Source organism: Cydia strobilella, chromosome 7 (genome assembly GCF_947568885.1).
Source record: "Cydia strobilella chromosome 7, ilCydStro3.1, whole genome shotgun sequence".
NCBI lineage: Eukaryota > Metazoa > Arthropoda > Insecta > Lepidoptera > Tortricidae > Cydia > Cydia strobilella.
In genome coordinates, this window is record NC_086047.1 from 10,192,501 (window position 1) to 10,212,275 (window position 19,775).

Sequence of the window (19,775 nt, forward strand, 5' to 3'; positions counted from 1 at the left end):
AGTCATAAAAAAAATTGCGATTCTTCATACAAAATCCTAAATATGCTAGGGTTGTCAATTTTCACTTTTACGCAAATTATAAAGAAACAATCAAAAATCAACATTTTTTTAACTGCAAAGGAAGTTTACGAAAATATATAAATTAACAAAAATATTAATTATTCAAAGGCACTGCCATTTTTACTAAGCATTAAAAGAAGGTAACTACAGATAACATAACAAGAAATTTTTTAAACCGCAAAGGAAGTATAAAGTAATATAAATAAAGCGGTTGTTGCTTATATTTCCTCTTAAAATTAGCAAAATAACTTTAAACAACGTTGCATGGTAAATGCCTCCTCGCAAGTCAATAATAACATACCTACTAGTGACAACCCTAACGATAAAAATTTGCTGGGCAATGTTGTGAAAAGTGATACGTAAATACGATCATGACATTGCCCACGACCATAATTACAAAAGTAATGCATGTAACGCGTTGAAACTTCGTCTACATCGTTTCTAAGCTGCATATTATTTACAGTTAAAACTACATCCCTGTAGGACTCTCCTGGACCGATATCCCACCGAAGTTTTTTTAACTTTTTTTGCCCGCCAAAAAACACGTCCTCACTTGAAGCCGGCTCACGCGTGACTGAAGTTAGGCACACGTCAACTAATAGGCCAGTGTTGCCAGCAATATGATTAGCTATAAACCACAGATTGAAAGGGAGGTGTATCTGTTACTAGTTTTATGATATTTCGCTTCTACTGAAATGTGATGCGGTGGGCAAAGCTATGATGAAAAGGCAAAGTTGTAATTTTCTACGGTATATAATGAAAAAAAAAAACCGGACAAGTGCGAGTCGGACTCGCGCACCGAGGGTTCCGTACTTTATAGTATTTGTTGTTATAACGGCAACAGAAATACATCATCTGTGAAAATTTCAACTGTCTAGCTATCACCCTGGTGACAGACGGACAGCGGAGTCTTAGTAATAGGGTCCCGTTTTTACCCTTTGGGTACGGAACCCTAAAAACGACGTTTTGTTTTGTTAGTTATTGGTTTCGCCACTACGTGACGCATTTACAAAGTAATTTTAATATAAGCATAAACAATGTAAAAGTTAGGTAACTTTTGAATGACTTCTCAGATTATAGATTTCCAGATTTTCCAGTCATCCATGGTCATTGGACAATGGTAATTTTATTTCAGAAATCAAATGAAAGTTACTATAAAATAACTATAGTCTGGCATACCTATCAAACATATTGATGCATGTCTAAATAAATATTATTTATTTAAAAAATATTTGCTTAGTGTCAACCCTGCTAGCCGTGTTATATGTTGCTACCTATAGCAACAAGTGCAATAACCCACCAACTGGCTTGTCTGTGGCGTCTGTGCAAACGATACGAGCGCTCACTGTGTTAAGAATTATTGTTTCTTAATTTTGTCACTGACACTGGTCACTGATTCACCGTGTAGGTGAGAAGTGCAAGTGTCAAGTTACTAGTAAAATCAAAGTGTCACGCTGACACGTTGATTAGTGTCACGCTGTTAAGTTAAGTGACAAGTGCGAGTGCGTAGTGCGGGGGTGCAAAGTGATTAGACGCTCGGTCTATTTTTGCCGTACTCCCCTCACTCCCAGTTTCGTCCTATCTTGACATTGTGTAAACAACTGTATCCGCTTATTATAAGTGCTTAAAAATGAGGAGTACTATCAATTTCGTAATTCTAATCGTTTTTCGCCCTTATTTTTGTCCATCACTTTTGCACCTGCACAAAGCACAACTAAACAATGTGCAAATAGTGTTGTTAAAAGACTAGTATTTAAGACTTTTGAACCTTAACGACTCGCGAACCTTTAAGGCTCAAGCTTTGAAAGCTAGATCGTTAAAGGTTTGCTCACAAAGCGGTTTAGAACCTTAACGACTCAAACTTTTTATGACTTGTCAAAATGAAGTCTTTAAGACTCGGGCCTCATAGGGAACTCTAGCTTTTTAACTTAAGCTCAAGCCCCGAACCTTAAAAGCTTGTGTCAAGCTTAGAGCTCATACGTTGAGCTCTCTTTGCAGAAATTATTTTTGTGTAGAGAATTTACGAATATTACCTATCTATATCGGAAGAGTAACTTAACATCATCTAACGCACCTGCAACGTATACAGGGTGGACCATTTAGAACCGTGATTCCGTTGCGTATGTACATCCAGATACATTTTCTATGAAACTATATTTTAAAATTTTCCCGTTCCGTTCCGTCCTATAAGAGTGAGTCATAAGAAATAAAAATAAAAGTATTAAAAAAAATATTAATTTATTAAGACTGGGTGATTACTTGAACCGCTTGAACGTTTTAACTTTTAACCGCCTCCGCTATTGACTAATAATTTAATTTTTTTAATATTTGGAAGATATTTAGCCAATATTTATAGTGTCCAAAACTAGTTTTAGAAACCCCCTAAACATTTTAAAATACCTATCCACAACGTCAACACCCCACACAATAGCACACTTCGACGGTTTCCATGCGACGCTGCGCAAGCGCTGCGCCGCGACGCTCCGCAGAGTCCGCGACAGCCGCCACAGCCTCCTGAGCGTAGTAGCGGGGAGGTGGGGCAGTGGCCTAATCAGGCACTGGTCCTCGCTTCACTTAGGTTTAGGTACTAATATAGTTATTTAAGTATTATTTTAAGTATTTTTTGGTACTAACAAACTATGGACACTTATTCGTCTTAGTCATACTTGTTATGAACAAAATGCTGCACTTCATGATAAAAGCAAGCCGCTCTGCACAGTGATAGTAGGGACCAAACTGAGTGATTTGACCCGCAGCAGCGGCAGTTTCACCTCTTAGGAACAGAGATGGCGCCACTTCTTTAAAAAATATTTCAAAAAATTCTACAAGCTAAACCAATGAACCGATTTAAATGTTTAATATCTCAAATGAAAGCGCATTATATACATTACTTTTAAAAAAATACTCAGAAAATATATACTCAATACTTTTGATAAAAACGGGAATTTTAAGTTTGTTTTTTTACTCGAGTGATAATTTTTACTTGATTTCTCAAAAAAATTGTATGGAATATGAATAGTTTAATGCATGTATATATTACTGAATAAATAACAAGTATTATAACAAAAACCCAACACCGATATCTCTCATACTTCTCGAAATATGAAAGTTTGGATGTGAGTGTAAATTTCTTCAAGATATATTCCAAATAATTCTATAAGCTAAACTATTCGACCGATTTTAATGTTTAATATCTCAAATAAAAGCTCATTATATATACTACTTATAAAAAAATATTCAAAAAACATATACTGAATACTTTTAGCAAAAAACGGCATCTTAAGTTTTTTTTCTTACTCGATTGATAGTTTTTACTTGATTTCATAAAAAAAAATTATGGAACATGAATAGTTTAATAAATATATATATAGTACTGAGTATATAAAAGTATTACAAAAAACCCGACACCGATACCTTTCATTCTTCGCGAAATATTTAAGTTCAATTATGCACGTTCTTACAAATATATTCTTTGAAAGAAATCTTCAACCGCAGTAAGTGCACTGATTTTAATATGAAATGTGTCATATGAAAAGAAATCACCCAATTTATTTTAATAAATAAAAAAATTAATAAATAAAAACTGAATAAAGTTTTTTCCTGGTGCTGAATTACAAAAAAATATAACAAATCTAAAATTAGGAATTATTTTTATTTAAAGTGACTACATTTGTAAACAAAAAACTTAAATGTCCTCTTCGGGTTCACCGGTAGATGTAGAACTGAAAAAAAAGTCGTTTTGAAAAGTACTCGTACCATTTCAATACTACAAAATCACCGATCATACATGAACTGGTTGCTGTAGATTACTGTTGGATAATTTTTGTGCCTGTAGATTTACTGTTGAATTATTTTTGTGCCTAGTTGATTACCGTTAAACCTATAATTTTGTGCCAGACCTATAATCAGTGGTCAGCATGCAAAATAACTGGATTGAAAATTACATTAACTTACTTTTGATTTGTACAGCCACATTTGCATGATTTACACTGGGCTGTGCATGGTAACCTGACGCGACGACACTCACAACGCATAGTTTCGCAGCCAGATTTACACATTCCGGAGTCCAACTCTCTTTTTCCTCAGTCCATCCCCAAGAATATGGACATGGTATGGAAACTTCTGGTTTCATAGCGTTTCCCCATATATGGCCCGCTTGGTAAGCCACTCGAAGTGCATGTTTATAGAGAGCAGCTGATGTAGGTGGCAGGCTTGTCACAAGCTTGTTTTTTGAAGCAAACAAATATTTGTGAACTTCATTTACGTTTATGTGTTCCGGTTGGCCAAACAATAACACAAATCTAGGGTAACTTTATACTAAAATTAAAATATGTAGTTACACACCTGACAACTGACAAAATCAAAAACTTAAAAGTTGACATACTCCTATTTTCCCGTCTTTTTATAGTGGCCAGAGAAAGGCAGCTTGATCTGAACGAATTCTTCCAGTACGAAAACCAAATTTGTCCACCTTCGTTGTCAGTCAATGGAGGGCGTCGTTCAGGGAACAAATCTGATTTGGCCGAGAAATTAGAACCTGCCAACCCTGCCACCTACATCAGCTGCTCTCTATAAACATGCACTTCGAGCAGCTTACCAAGAGGGCCATATATGGGGAAACGCTCTGAAACCAGAAGTTTCCATACCATGTACATCTTTTCGGGGATGGACTGAGGAAAAAGAGAGTTGGACTCCGGAATGGTCGGCAGTTACAGCGATTTGGTCTCAATTATGCCTCTTGGACCATTGTGGCTGCAAATCTGGCTGCGAAACTATGCATTGTGGGTGTCGTCGCGTCAGCTGGCCATGCACAGCCCAGTGTAAATCATGCAAATGTGGCTGTACAAATCAAAAGTAAGTTAATGTAATTTTCAATCCAGGGTTATTTTGCATGCTGACCACTAATTATAGGTCTGGCACAAAATTATAGGTTTAATGGTTATCAACTAGGCACAAAAATAATTCAACAGTAATCTACAGCAACCAGTTCATGTATGATCAGTGATTTTGTAGTATTGGAATGGTACGAGTACTTCAAAACGACTATTCTTTTTCAGTTTTACATCTACCGGTGAACCATATAATTTGACATCACCTAATAATAATTAGTTGCCCGTTTATTTTTGTATTTAATACACTGACAATTATCTGATTCAATTCGGCTTATATGTATAAAAACTACTAAATTGACCTACTTTTATATTATACACATAGATTTAAGATTAGATCCTAAGTATGCATGTAATATTGGTATGCCCCCACGGGGTCCATGTGGAACTACCAAGAATTTGTAATACCTATAAAACCATGGTTGCAATAAATAAATATGAAATATGAACCCGAAGAGGACATTTAAGTTTTTTGTTTACAAATGTAGTCACTTTAAATAAAAATAATTCCTAATTTTAGATGTTATATTTTTTTTGTAATTCAGCACCAGGAAAAAACGTTATTCAGTTTTTAATTATAATTTTTTTATTTATTAAAATAAATTGGGTGATTTCTTTTCATATGACACATTTCATATTAAAATCAGTGCACTTACTGCGGTTGAAGATTTCTTTTAAAGGATTTATTTGTAAGAACGTGCATAATTGAACTTAAATATTTCGTGAAGAATGAAAGGTATCGGTGTCGGGTTTTTTGTATTACTTTTATATACTCAGTACTATATATATATATTTATTAAACTATTCATGTTCCATAATATTTTTTTTTAAGAAATCAAGTAAAAACTATCAATCGAGTAAGAAAAAAAACTTAAGATGCCGTTTTTTTGCCAAAAGGATTCAGTATATGTTTTATGAGTATTTTTTTATAAGTAATGTATATAATGAGCTTTTATTTGAGATATTAAACATTGAAATCGGTCAAATAGTTAAGCTTGTAGAATTTTTTGAAATATATTTTGAAGAAATTTACACTCACATTCAAACTTTTATATTTCGTGAAGTATGAGAGGTATCGGTGTCGGGTTTTTTTTTATAATACTTGTTATTTATTCAGTAATATATACATGCATTAAGCTATTCATGTTTCATACATTTTTTTGAGAAACCAAGTAAAAACTATCAATCGAGTAAAAAAAAAAACTTAAGATGCCGTTTTTTGTCGAAAGTAATCAGTATATATTTTTTGAGTATTTTTTTAAAAGTAATGTATATAATGAGCTTTCATTTGAGATATTAAACATTTAAATCGGTTAATTGGTTTAGCTTGTAGGATTTTTTGAAATATTTTTTAAAGAAGTGGCGCCATCTCTGTTCCTAAGGGGTGAAACTTGCGCTGCTGCGGGTCAAATCACTCAGTTTGGTCCCTACTAGCACTGTGCAAAGCGGCTTGCTTTTATCATGAAGTGCAGCATCCGGGCAAAAAATGGCCATAACAAGTATGACTATCTGAAATAAATGCATCTTTTTAAATAGGGTTGGAACAAAATAATTCACCCCTATTCATGTGATAGAGGTACCGAAGATTTTTTTGTTTTTGCTCGAGCACTCTTTGTCAGCGTGTTTACATTTTCACAGCACATACCTATTCATACCAAGTTTCAACTTTCTAGTACTAGTCACTGAGCCAACCCGCGGACTGACAGACAGACGAACGGACAGACATGGCGAAACTATAAATGTTCCTAGTTTACTATACGGAACTCTAAAAACGCGATGTCATAATTATCTTTTTCTGTTTTTCCCTATTTCACAAAAACGTATTAAATTTCACCCTACCCTAGGTAGGCATAGGTTGATCTTACATATTTGTTAAAAGCTTTTAATTTTTGCTCCAAACCTTTACTGCTAAAAACCTTACAGACTTAAACCTTCAAAGCTTAGGAGGTTTTAAAGCTTGAGGCCAAAAGACTCGAGGTTTCTTTGTTCGTAAGCAGCAACACAAACTCTTGGTTCGAGCCGTTAAGGTTCCGAGGCTTAAAGGTTCGAGGCTTCAAGGCTCAGCAGTCGCGACTCAAGTCTTGTAGTTTACGCCTCAAAGCTCAAATCCACAACACTATGTGCAAACGATTTTTTAACATTTGACAATTATGATGTAAAAACATGTTAAATAATCACTTTTCATCTGCACTTCGCAAAAATGTAAACAAGCCTTAACAAGTTAACACGGTCAAAAAAAATATCAAGTCATACAAATAAGTTTTGGAACAACACCAAAAAATAAATCCTATTAGCTACCACCAGGTCACTTTGATGGTAACTACAGGGATTTTTTCCTTAGTGTTTCCGTTAGTCAAAGGTGAAAAAAAAAATCCAGCTGTTATAGCCTGTCCGATTTCTAAGATCTAGTTCGCCTGTGAGTTCGCCATAGGTTTACTATGGCGCACTTGATCTTAGAAAAGCGGACAGACTATATTAGTTGTAGTGGGTCTGTGGTGGTGGTGGTGGTAGTAGTAATTTCATGGTAACAGGTGGGAATAACCCATTACATTATGTCCATTACATTATGTTGTATGATGTTGGGCATGGAAACTTAAAATAATTATTATCTACCTACTGGCTATATCTTGTTATGTGGTTTATTTGCTATTTAAAGATATGTAGGTACTAAGTATCGATTTTATCTAAATGACAATGACACTTTAATGTAATGTATTGTTATAGGCTAAAGCATATTTGCTTTATGAGTCGCAAAGTTCTTGGCTCATAGTACTGCAATATTCTATAATTTTACGATGTCGTATATCGTATAATTTTATTACCAATCTTAATATAATTATTACAATACCGCCTTTTAATTTAAACCTCGAGTCGAACCAAGCTAATTCTATGAAGCTAAAAATATGTTGACACTCCCTCACTGTTCTATTAAAATCGGTGCAAAGTTAGCTTAGACAGGCTATAACAACTGAATTCGTATTTAGCGAAAACATACCGTGGTATAACACTGATTTAAACTTTCACGATTTTTACTCATTATTATTTATCTCCACGGGACTTAATCGCGTAAAATAGTTTTAAAATGTACCTCCGACGTTTCGAGGACGGCGTTGTCCCCGTGGTCTCGGAGAAGACTGGCTAAAGTTGACATCAACATCTTCTAGGCGCGCGAGTTTTTCGAACTACCCGCACTTGGTCTTGTTTATTAACTTGAACGTTTTGCGCACTAGGGATGCTACCGGGTCGACACACAACACTCACAATATTCGATTTTTCAACTTTCGATATTTGGTTTCGCTTACACTTACTAATGACTGGGTTCCATGTGGATGAGATCTTAAAACCTTCGTCTCGATTGAAATTTCTATGTTTCTTGATTTCAATGGCTTCACGGATTTTTCTACTATAAAACCCACGATCTGTAGAAAGTATTCTAGGGTTGTGAAGCTCAATCCAGTGGTTTGGCCCTGACTCTAGTAAATGCTCAGCAACGGCAGACTTGTTCACCTGACGGTTCTTGACAGCTGCGATATGTTCCTTAACTCGTTCCGCAATGGTACGTTTCGTTTCCCCGATGTAGGAACTACCACAACTGCAATCGATCTTATAAACGCCAGGTGACTGGAACGGGATAACGTCCTTCGGTGACCTCAGGTTTCCTGCAATTTTGGATAAAGGAGTGTATACCGTCCTTATAGAGTACCTCTCAAGTACTGTGCCAACCTTATCCGTTACTCCTTTCACATAAGGTAAAAATGCCGGTTGCCTGGAGACATCAGGACGCTTCACTCTTGCTTTTCGTCTGGGTTGCCACTTTCTCACCTTATACCCGTTCCACCTAAGTACCTCCTGAATATGCGACATCTCGCTCTTTAAATATTCAGGGTCACACAGATCTTGTGCTCTGTTCACCAGCGAGCTGACAACTGATTGTAAGTGTCGGGGATGGTGGTGAGAAAAAGCGCTCAAATACCTATCCGTGTGAGTTGGCTTCCTGTATACAGTATGCGTCAGGGTTCCGTCGACTCGACCAATCACTTTGACATCCAGAAAAGGCAAACTGCGCTGTGATTCCAATTCATACGTGAATTTTATCTTAGGATGAATTGAATTCAAATATTGGAGTAGTTGCTCCAATTCCTGCTTTCCACCTTTCATAACACAGAAAACATCATCAACATATCTCTTCCACAACTTTACTGCCCATGGCTGCAGGTCTATACTGGCTTCGATATGCTCCATCCAGATATTTGCCAAAACCGGTGCTACAGGGCTACCCATGGCCACACCATCGATCTGGAGGTAATGCTTCCCATTATACAAAAAATAGCTACCTTCTAAAAAGTTTCTCAGCAACACCATGACCGACTCCGATATTCCACCATCGCTCAGTTTCCAGTTTCAGTGTAGTACGTCGGAGGTACATTTTAAAACTATTTTACGCGATTAAGTCCCGTGGAGATAAATAATAATACCGTGGTATAGTCGAACTAATATTAAGTGAACTTTATTTATTCAACCAGCCTAAGCCGAACAGTTCACCTGATTCCAATATGTACATAGGCATGTGGCATGTTCATTCAGCTACACTATAAGCCTAGTTAGTAGGTACTACTGTCCATTTATTATGCCAAGTTTTTAGCTGTACGTACTTCACATGTACCTGGTTTACGGCTTAGGTAGCCTGTTTATTTTTTCCTGAAAAGTGTATTTTTGTGCAGGAGTCATGGTGTCGGCGGTGGCGACCGGCTCGAAGGACCTTTTTGACAAGCGTATGCGCTCACGGATCCAAAACGCCTTCAAAAGTTGATCACGAGAAATCTGACGGTAAGGTTTTCTTTAGAGAAAATGGACAAGAAAACACATTGAAACTACTCAGTTATATTTTAATACAAAGAAGCCATCACCAAGACTACGGTATTCTTCAATTCGAAATGTTATATTAGACGCATCTACATAATAGGGACATAAACTAAATTAAATACAAATAAGCTAGATATTATTTATAACAATATACTAAATTTACAAGCAATAATTTAATAGCATTAATTGAAAACAGATCACAATTTATGTAAGCAAAAGCTTATAGGTAAAAGTTAATCATTTTAATGATTTATTGCTGTTTAAACTATCGTAACAGGATTCTAAAACTTCGAATTCTTCGAACACCATTTCACCGAACTTTCCCGGTGGAATTTTGCTCTGTTCTAAATTCTCATTCACGTAATAATACTTCTTTTCAAAACTGTGCGGATCTGTAGGCTTCGAGTCAAACGGTGTTACATTTTTGTTATCTACAATTTCAGGTTCTTGTTCGTTTTTGGGCGGGATCGTTGGTATACCTTGTTGTGGATGTACAATGTTATGCTTCAAGATAGTGTCATTCAATTTATTATTTATTGAAGGAGCGTGCTTAATTTTATTGTCTTCGTTGTCTTTCTTTTCAAATGGAGTTTTGGCGATACCCTTATTGTAACTCTCGAGACGGCATATTTTGTTCTTTACAGAGTTTTCGTCGTCATTCATAAGTGGAGGATCATCAGCCTTCCGTTGCTTGCTTGGTGATCTGTATTTCATACGAGGGTTTTTATTATCGTCGGTACCAGTCAGTTCAAGTCTACTGCTGCAACTGTTCGATTTCACTAGTTTGAATTTAAAATTAGGGAAATTTTCTGAACGCTTGTTTTTGTCAGGATCGGGGTTTCCAGAGTCCGATGACGCATTAGAGCTTTGCTTGTCAGAAACTACTGGTTTGTGTTTATCGGCCGCCAAACAAGAACATTTGTCACCCCGGCATTTTGTCTGACAGGAATAACAGTCTCGGCTGCAATTCTTCTGTAATCCTTTTATTTCTTCCATTATGGCTTTAGTCATCGGACTAACTGTTGAACCAGGTTTCGAGTTTAATACCTTTCCTCCGTAATAAGTGACGGACGTACCACACTCTCGAATCTTTTTCATAATGTCCGGGCTTACATATTGACTTTCACAACAGAAATCGTGGCTGACAGAATCACAAAGATACTCATCACTGGAACTATATACGTTGTCTTTTAGATTTTTGTTTGAGTATGGGCTTAAGGCGTCGTTTTCATAGTCGTTGTTTGAACTTAGATCTCCGCTAGATACTCCACTCGAAAGACTGGCGTTATCCCATTTTTTATTACCAAAGTTTGTCTCGATTGTAAGTTGTCGTATAACTTTCTTTCTACCTCCAATTTTGCTGTTCTTCGATTCTTCATTAAGGTTTCGGTAAGAGGTTGCACGTCTTGTTAAACCCACATTCTCTTCAACTAAAGGTGGATCTTGTATCATGGTCATCGGACTCTTCATTTTAAGAGTATCCTCAAATAAGTTACGTACTTTTTTTACTGTATCAGGATTTGGTAATTCTTCTTCAATGATTTCTTTGTTGACACGTATGGGATGATAAAAGAAATGTCGACGAATTGCATTTTTAGAACGGTCAACATGACTGCAAGAATTGTCGTTTTTCTTTAGTAATGTTGGCGGTATCTTACGAGTATCCGAGTTACTTTGGTTTCGAGGTACTGGTTCAATTTTAGTTCTGACAGGTTCAATAATAACTATATTATTGTTCACTAATAACTCCTGAAAGCTGTAATCTTGCAAGTATTGCAGTAAGCCGTCAAATTGAGCCTCTTTTCGGTAATTAGCGATCATGCTATTTTTAAATAGTTCCGATTTCATTACTTTATATCGCACGTGATCGAACTCATCACACTCTTTATCAAATCCTTTTGCTTTTATAAGTGTCGCTTGAGTCTTTTGATTTTGATTGTCATCGCAACTCAACTCTACTATTTCAATCTCAGGAGTGTCTCGACATAGATCTAGTTCAGTTTTTTTATTTTTTATTGTCGGTTTCTCATAAATGTTACTTTCGCAATCCTTAACAATCTTCTTAACAGCTGTCTCTTCGATTTCAGAGTCGCTTTTAACTTTTTCTGATTCATCTTTCCATAGTTGTATTTTGGTTTGACTCAATTTCCGAATGCTGTCCACAATTTTGACACTTTCTAAAGACTTAATAATGTTACATACTGAAATTTCTGTTGAACAATTAGGTTCTTCCGGAGTACCTTTCTCAGATTCAACCACAGCTTCCGCTTCAACATTTTCATTGGTCTTAAGTTTACATTCGGTTCTGCCGTTGTCTTTAGTTTCTGGTGATTTGTCGATCAGTTTTGACCAATAATTTTTGACTGAATGCAGTTTTTCCTGATATTCAATGTCAGTCTTAATAGCATTATTTAATTTTTCTTTGACAGTATTATCGCTTTTTATTTCCCTTATTTCTTCTTTAGACTCGCTCATAATTTCTGATTTCGTCGTATGCACGACTTCTGTATTTTCCGCCATTACTTTTTTCTTAGTTTCTAGTTTTGTGGAGTCACTTTGCTTTTTGTTTTTCGAGTCTGTCACTTGTAAAATTTGTGGTCGGGTCATATTAGGGTTTTCCTTAACAGTGTGTACGTTTTCCTTGTCTTCTGTTTGCTTATTGTCTTTAATTATTAATCTGGGCGGTGGTTTTTCAAATTTATATTGCACACTGGCAATTCTTTCACTGCTATCTTTTTTCAGTTTCGGAATGGTTGTCTTCACAACTTTGTTTAATTTGATTGTTATGAAAGGATCTTTGGGAATCCAGTAGCTAGAATTATCCACTAATCCGTTTTTGGTTTTTCCTTCTTTATTCTTATCGTTTAGACTTTCTTGGGCCGGTTTAATTGATTCCTTTCTCGACAGATTGTCTATATTGGCCTTTAATTGATTTGTTTTCACTTCTGATTTCGCGATTGGTTTTACACTCTTTTCTTTCAAATCCTGAGTGAGAGGCGGATCGATCACAATAGTTTGGTGGCCACTCAATGGCACGATAGCTATGTTTGATTCAGCAGATGTTTTAAAAGACTGTACGCGAGATAATAATGGGGTAGTGTTACCTTCCCCAACACTGACTAAACTTTTGACAGTCGACTCACAAGGTCTGGTTACATGTCGTTCAACGGTACCTGGGCTTGGTAAACGATGAATATCATCGTCAGCAGGATCACGTTGTCGCAATGAATAATGTTTTCGTATTCCTTGCCGTCCTTTTTTTTCGTAGGCAGATTTGTTGATATTGTCGTGTGAAAACGATTTTGCTATATTAATTTCAGGTCTGTATATTGAATTAGTTGTCAGTTTTAAACTTTCTGACTTAGTGATAAGTTTATTATTTCGAATAGTACCTTCAATTTCATTTATTTCCCTTTCGTTTTGATGAGAATCTGATCTAAAGAAATTCGGATCTTTGTCATCTGCGTTAGAACTGTCTACAGTAATTATAGACTTCAAGTCGTCTTCTAGTTTAGTAAAACTTTGTATTATTTGTGGTTCTCTATAGTCTGGTAGGTAGACACTAGTTTTATTGGAAATATTATGATTGTTAATGACATTCGTTTTGTTTAACTGACCGTAATTTTCATTACCTTTAGTAGACAAAATTTCTCGGAAATGCGTTTGGGCTATTTCATAAGTATTTTCACAAGGTATATCTTCTTGATCTTCTTCGCGCAGTTGAGCGTCAATTCTTTCAGATTTTCTTAAACATTTGCCTATATTAATATCAGGTAAAGAATAGTATTGATTTTCTATTAAAGTTGTTACAAATGGTTCTGTGGTTATATTTTTAGATGAAGTGCAGTTGCTTTTAGTAGAATAGTTATCGCTCTCTATGTACGTGTTAGTTACAAATACTTCGTTGTTAGTTTTTTTCGGTATCTCGTTAAATATGTTACTTTTATTACTCAAGAATGAGTCTCGCCGGATGTCAGCAAATGTTTTCTTTTTATTAACTTGTGTGTAAATGGGATCGCTCTCAGTATTATTGTTTTCTGAATTTATAGTATGTGAAGCGACAGACGCGTTTTCTTTAAATTGTGACTCGCAGTATTCGTCGATCTTTTCTGCTAGCGAGTTAGCTAAGTATTCTAGTTTATGTGATTTGTCTGTAGACGATGCTATCGAGATTGATATGTACGAAGTGATGCTGTCTGGCGGACTCGATATTGTGCCGTCGTTTTCGGATACTACGGACTGCGTTTCTGCGTCCTTTATTTGCGTATCCTTGATTTGGAGGTTTATATCTTCAGACTCGGGGATTCTGGGTGCTTCACTCCTCTTACTCTTAATAGAAATCTCGTCATACGAGTCTGGGTTATTTACATGCTCAAGCTCGGCTAAATCCTTTTTATCCTTATCGCTATGAGTGATCGATAAACTGTCGTTGGTAAATGATTTAGGAGTATTATTTTTAGACCGATCTCTGTCTTCTTGGTCTGTGTCGTGATCTGTTATGTAAAGAGATTTGTTACGATCCGGGGTAACAACAGACCGCTCAGAGTCTGGAGAACTGTCTTTGTAATTTTTAAGATGAGCTTCAAAATTATAATGCTTTCTTACGTAATTTGAATCTAAGCTGTCTATCTCGCTAGGATTACGAGAGTGTCCAATGCTATCTTCGGAGAGATTGGTTGGTTTCAAGTCGTCGTTCAAATTGGGCCAGCTACCACTAATTGATCTTGAATGGTGACTTTCGTTTCGTGATACGGTGTCTTCTTTTTCAGATTTTCGATCGGCGTTTTCAACGTGATTTTCGTTCTCTCTTTGACCGTTTATAGCTCCAAAACAAGATGCAGTGCTGTCAATGTAAATGCCTTCCAATACTTCTTCTTTGGTTTGGTATTTAGCACGTCCCGGCAACCTAAAAAGAAAAAAAGGTATAAAAATTACTCATAAGCTTATGACATCATATTTTTAATTTGCCGCAACTTATTAGGATTAATTTCTTTAATTTGAAATATTGAAGATTTACTGTTCAGTTGTCTAAAATAAACGCCCCTCCACTAATAAATCGACACATTTAGATGTGAGCGTAAATATGTTGGATTTCCTATTACGGCGAACAACTATATTGTATACTAGCTTTTGCCCGCGACTTCGTCTGCAGGTAGTCTTCGCAGGCAGTTATTTGTGTCGCTTATTTTTTTATCAACTCAATTTCCTCGCGTTATCCCGGCTTTTTGCCACGGCTCATGGGAGCCTGGGGTCCGCTTGGCAACTAATCCCAAGAATTGGCGTAGGCAAGGCACTAGTTTTTACGAAAGTGACTGCCAATTAGTGATGGGCAGCGGTAACATTCCCGCTACCAGTAAGTTTCCATTTGGGAATGTTACTAGTAAGTTACCAATGTTACCAGTAACATTCCCAAAAGCCGGTAACATACGAAACTGACGATAGTGATGACTTACATGAGATAAAATAAGGTTCAAAACTTATTTTTTTAGTACAACTTACTCAAAAATATGTCCCATAGTTCTTAATTCGCTGACATAAGAGCTATGGGATCAATTTTATAAATTTGGTATACAGATAGTGAGTACCAGGGAAGGACATAGGATACTTTTTTTATCCCAGAACTCACCCCTTAAGGGGATGGAAAGGGGAGTTGACATTTGTATGGGGAACCAATAACCGCTGAACCGATTTAGATGAGTTGGTATGGAGATAATTTGAGTCCTGGGGAAGGACATAGGATAGATATTCGCGGGCTTGGTTTCCGCAACTCGACGTCTTACTATTGCGCCTATTTTGTGTGAGGGACATAGGATAGGTTTTACCCTAGAAATCAACCCTAAAGGGGGTGAAAAGGGAAGTGGAAGTTTGTATGGAACCTAATAAAACCGATTTAGATGAAATTTGATATGGAGATAGTCTTAATTGTTGGGGAGGGAGTAGTTTTTATTCCCGAAGTCATCCTGTTCTCCTCTCCACTCTTCTAACACTCACTCAAAGTGCCGCTGGTAATGTATGATGGAGGCAGCTCAAGACCTGGAACACCTAGAGTGCTCCTGGGTGCAACGGGTCAGGGGTAACAATCGCTCAACGTGCTGCTGGTAGTATACGATGGATAAAGCTCAAGACAATGTGGAGTGCTACTGGGAGCAAAGGGTCAGGGGTAACACTCGCTCAACGTGACGCTGGTTGTTTATGATGAGGAAAGCTCAAGACCTGGAACACCTGGAGTGCTGCTGGGTGCAACGGATCAGGGGTAACACTCGCTCAACGTACCGCTGGTAGTGTATTATGGGAACAAAAATTTCAAGATCTGGAACACCTGGAGTGCTGCTGGGTACAAAAGGTCAGGGGTAACACTCGCTCAACGTGTCGTTGGTAGTGTACTAGTGTATGATGGAGATAGCTCAAGACTTGGAACACCTGGAGTGCTGCTGGATGTACCTGATGAGGGTAAAACTCCTTTAATCTGAAGTTGGTAGAGTATGCTGTAGGCAGGTTAAGTTCTCCAAGACCTGGAACACCTGGAGGTCTGCCAGATGAAGCAGGCGTCTGACCAGAGCTACTACACGCTTAACGTGCAGTAGATACTGTTTGCTGTAATCAGGTTGAATTTTCCAAGACGTAGAACACCTGGAGGTGACTTCCCATGGGTCACTCGGTGCCTGCAAGACTGTGGTGACCAAGTTTCTGCTGGAGAGGCTGCTGATCTCCCACCAGGGGGCTACCACAAGCTGAATGTTCAGCGGGTAAAATTTAGGTAGTAAAAAGGGGTAAAAGTTTGTATGGGGAAACAATAAATCTAACTGATTGTTTAAAAATAAGCTACCCAAATTACTAATTCCACGCAGACGAAGTCGCGGGCAAAAGCTAATATTTTATATGAAACTGTGATCATTATTTATTATCCCTTTACTCTACTACTCTAATTTCAAATTTGATTAATTAATATAAAATCGAAATTCCAACAACAAAAATGACGTTTGCCACTTGAAACGTTATACAAAACTAGCTTTTGCCCGCGGCTTCGCCCGCGTGATTTAAGAATCTATGTCGTTTTGTCTAATGTACAGGGTGCGGGGGAGGCAGGGGAAGGAGAAAATATAGTTTTATAACGACTTACAAAAGATGGTTTATATGGTATATGGATCGTAGGTAGAATACATATATATGTACTTACGATGTCTTGCATTTTACTTAGAATGGAAAGCTAAACTTATAAGAAGCAAACAGACAACCACCTTCTTGTAGCACCTTGAACGTACTCATTACGGATGCAGGAAGTTTCCCGATGACTTACTCCTTCCGCCCCGTCCGTCCCGCCGCGCCGCCCGCACTCGCCTAGGTACCGATTGACGACGATCGAGATGGCACCAAATACAAATTTAAAAATCTATTAGGATAACGCGGGTCTCCATACCTCAAAAGCAAAATTAGAACCCTTATAGGATCACGTGTGGCTGTCTGTCGGTCCGTCTGTTACAACCGATTTGCTCCGAAACTACTGGACCGTTTGAATTGCAATTTGGCACAAATACGAGTACTTTCAAGAATTTTCATGAGCTCATTATTCAATTTCAAAATCGATGCGATTTTCGTAATTAACGTCCCAAAAAACCATAAAAACGACACCCATATTGATATTTAGACATTTCAACCCCATTGCACCCCAACAGGGGAGATGGTTTTTCACGTCCGTCACGTTGGATTTAAAAATCGTTCTTGTTTTCCTAATTAGCAACCCGATAAACCATAGAAACAATACCCATGTTGATTTTCAGACTTTCTCACCACATTTCCCCCTATTAGGGGGAATTTAAAAAAAAAACCTGTAACACGTGTTTTTCATTTATCGTTAGGAATACTCCTGTGAAGTTTCGAATATAATAGTCTAACTAATCTTGTTTCCCCAAATCTCCATACAAACTTTGAACCCCATTTAACCCCCTTGGGGGGTGAATTTTGAAAAAAACATTTCTTAGTGCGCCCCTAGACCTTATAAGAAACCTACGTGCCAAATTTGGAATCTCTAGAACCAGCGGTTTGGGTTGTGTGTTGATATGTCAGTCAGGCAGTCAGTCAGTCAGTCAGTTTCTTCTTTTATATATCTAGATGTTGATTGGTTTATTCTAATAATTAAACTGATTTATACACATAATTTCTTTTACTTTATACAGTTAAGCATTATTTTAATCATTTTTTCCAGATAGTAATGTTCCCAGTAACTTTGGAAAAATACCTGGTAATATTGGGAATGTTACCGGTAACATTGGGAATTTACTCTCTCAGAGATTCCTTGACTGTTTTATGACTGTAAATAATAGCATTATTATTTTCTTAAGTATTTAACACGAAAAAAGCATATACAATTCTAATAATTTTTTCAAAGTTACTCAATGTTACCGATCTGGGTAATGTTACTGGTAGCATTACCGGGAATATTCCCACTTTTGAGTAAGTTACTGGTAACGACCCATCACTACTGCCAATTGACCTTCCAACCCAGAGGGGAACTAAGCCTTATTTTGATTAGTCCGGTTTCCTCACGATGTTTTCCTTCACCGAAAAACGACCAGTACATATTAAATGATATTTCGTACATAAGTTCCGAAAAACTCATTGGTACGAGCCGGGGATTGAACCCGCGACCTCCGGATTGGAAGTCGCACGCTCTTACCGCTAGGCCAGCGCTTCGGGTAGCTTATTTTATTTATCCAATCTGCTTTTTATTGATTCCCCATACAAAATTCCACCCCTCTTTTCACCCCCTAAAGGGCCTAAAGGAATGACTAATTGGTCAACATAAACATTCTTTATTTCTAACGAAAAGTTAAATGATAAAAGACTTAAACTTAGACCTATTTTTGAGAAATTATTGATTCCCTCCTTTTTACGCCCTTAAGAGATGATTTCGGAGATAAAACCTATTTTATATCCTTTCCCACAACTCAAACTATCTCTATACCAAATTTGATCTAAATCAGTTGAGCGGTTATTGATTCTCATCTCAACACAAGCTTCTATTCCATCCTCCTTTTGACCCCCTTACAGGATGAATTCTGGAAAATAACTATCCTATGTCCTTCCCCGTGACTCAAACTATATCTACCTATACCCAATTTCAACTAAATCGATTCAGCAGTTTGAAGCGTGGAGAGGTAACAGACACACACTTTCGCATATGTAATATATATGTTAGTATGTATGTAGATGTATGAGATATGAGGAATTGAGGATACATTTAAATAAGTCTGTGATATGTTTTGGCATCGGTAACAAACATCGTATAATTATACATATAATGTATGTATAATTAAAATAAAAAGCCCGCCCTTTTGGCTTTGTCCGATCTTTAAGGACTTCTATGCATTAGCTGAACTCACACATGCACTAAATGACGCGGTTGGTTTAGCCTGAATTTAACAAGATGGTGTGATTCTATTATAAATCGAAATCTACTGAATAACAACAAACAATCTTCAATCGGCGACGTGTGTCGCCTGAAGTAAAAAACGTCAAAACGTTATGAAAAATTGTGTAGTGCCTCTATGCCCAACTCCGCCTCGCACTTAGTTTACAGTAGAATAAACTATCCTTTTAAATTACCTACCCTCTACTTTTCTTGAGCGATACTAGTATAGTTTATTTTATATAAATGTACAGGAATTAGTAAACACAGGTAAAGTACGTGTCAGACTAGGCAAAATGCATTTTTTAGGATAACCTTTAAGTAATACTTAGTTTCATTAGGGTTAACATATATAAATAAATCCAGGCAAAAAAAGCAATTATTACTTTCTTGACGGTCAGTCGGACAGTGGAGGCCGTTTACTTAAAAGGGCTACCAACGGCCAGTTAAATATATAAGTAGAAAGAAAGAAGGCTACAGGCTGCATTTTCAACCCTAAGCTTAAGAAGTTTCACTATGGGACCAAAATGTGAAAACGCGGATAAAAGGCCATTTTA

General features: G+C 36.9%; 2 protein-coding genes across 3 annotated transcripts in view; one reads left to right on the top strand and one right to left on the bottom strand.

Moving 5' to 3' along the window:
• Positions 1–19,775, bottom strand: part of LOC134743078 (calcyphosin-like protein) — a 403,310-nt gene that overhangs the window by 293,924 nt on the left and 89,611 nt on the right. The window contains exon 3 of one of the 2 annotated variants that reach the window (XM_063676376.1): positions 13,824–14,718. In XM_063676376.1, the coding sequence (XP_063532446.1) occupies positions 13,824–14,718 (895 nt within the window). Of the gene's footprint in view, positions 1–9,773; positions 14,719–19,775 lie in introns of those variants that run through there. The other variant, XM_063676375.1, reaches the window with a different exon arrangement.
• The window catches only part of LOC134743106 (calcium uniporter protein, mitochondrial), a 144,734-nt gene that overhangs the window by 4,595 nt on the left and 120,364 nt on the right, over positions 1–19,775 (top strand). Inside the window, exon 2 of the mRNA XM_063676432.1 lies at positions 9,671–9,776. Within this exon, the coding sequence (XP_063532502.1) occupies positions 9,671–9,776 (106 nt within the window). The remainder of the gene's footprint in view (positions 1–9,670; positions 9,777–19,775) is intronic.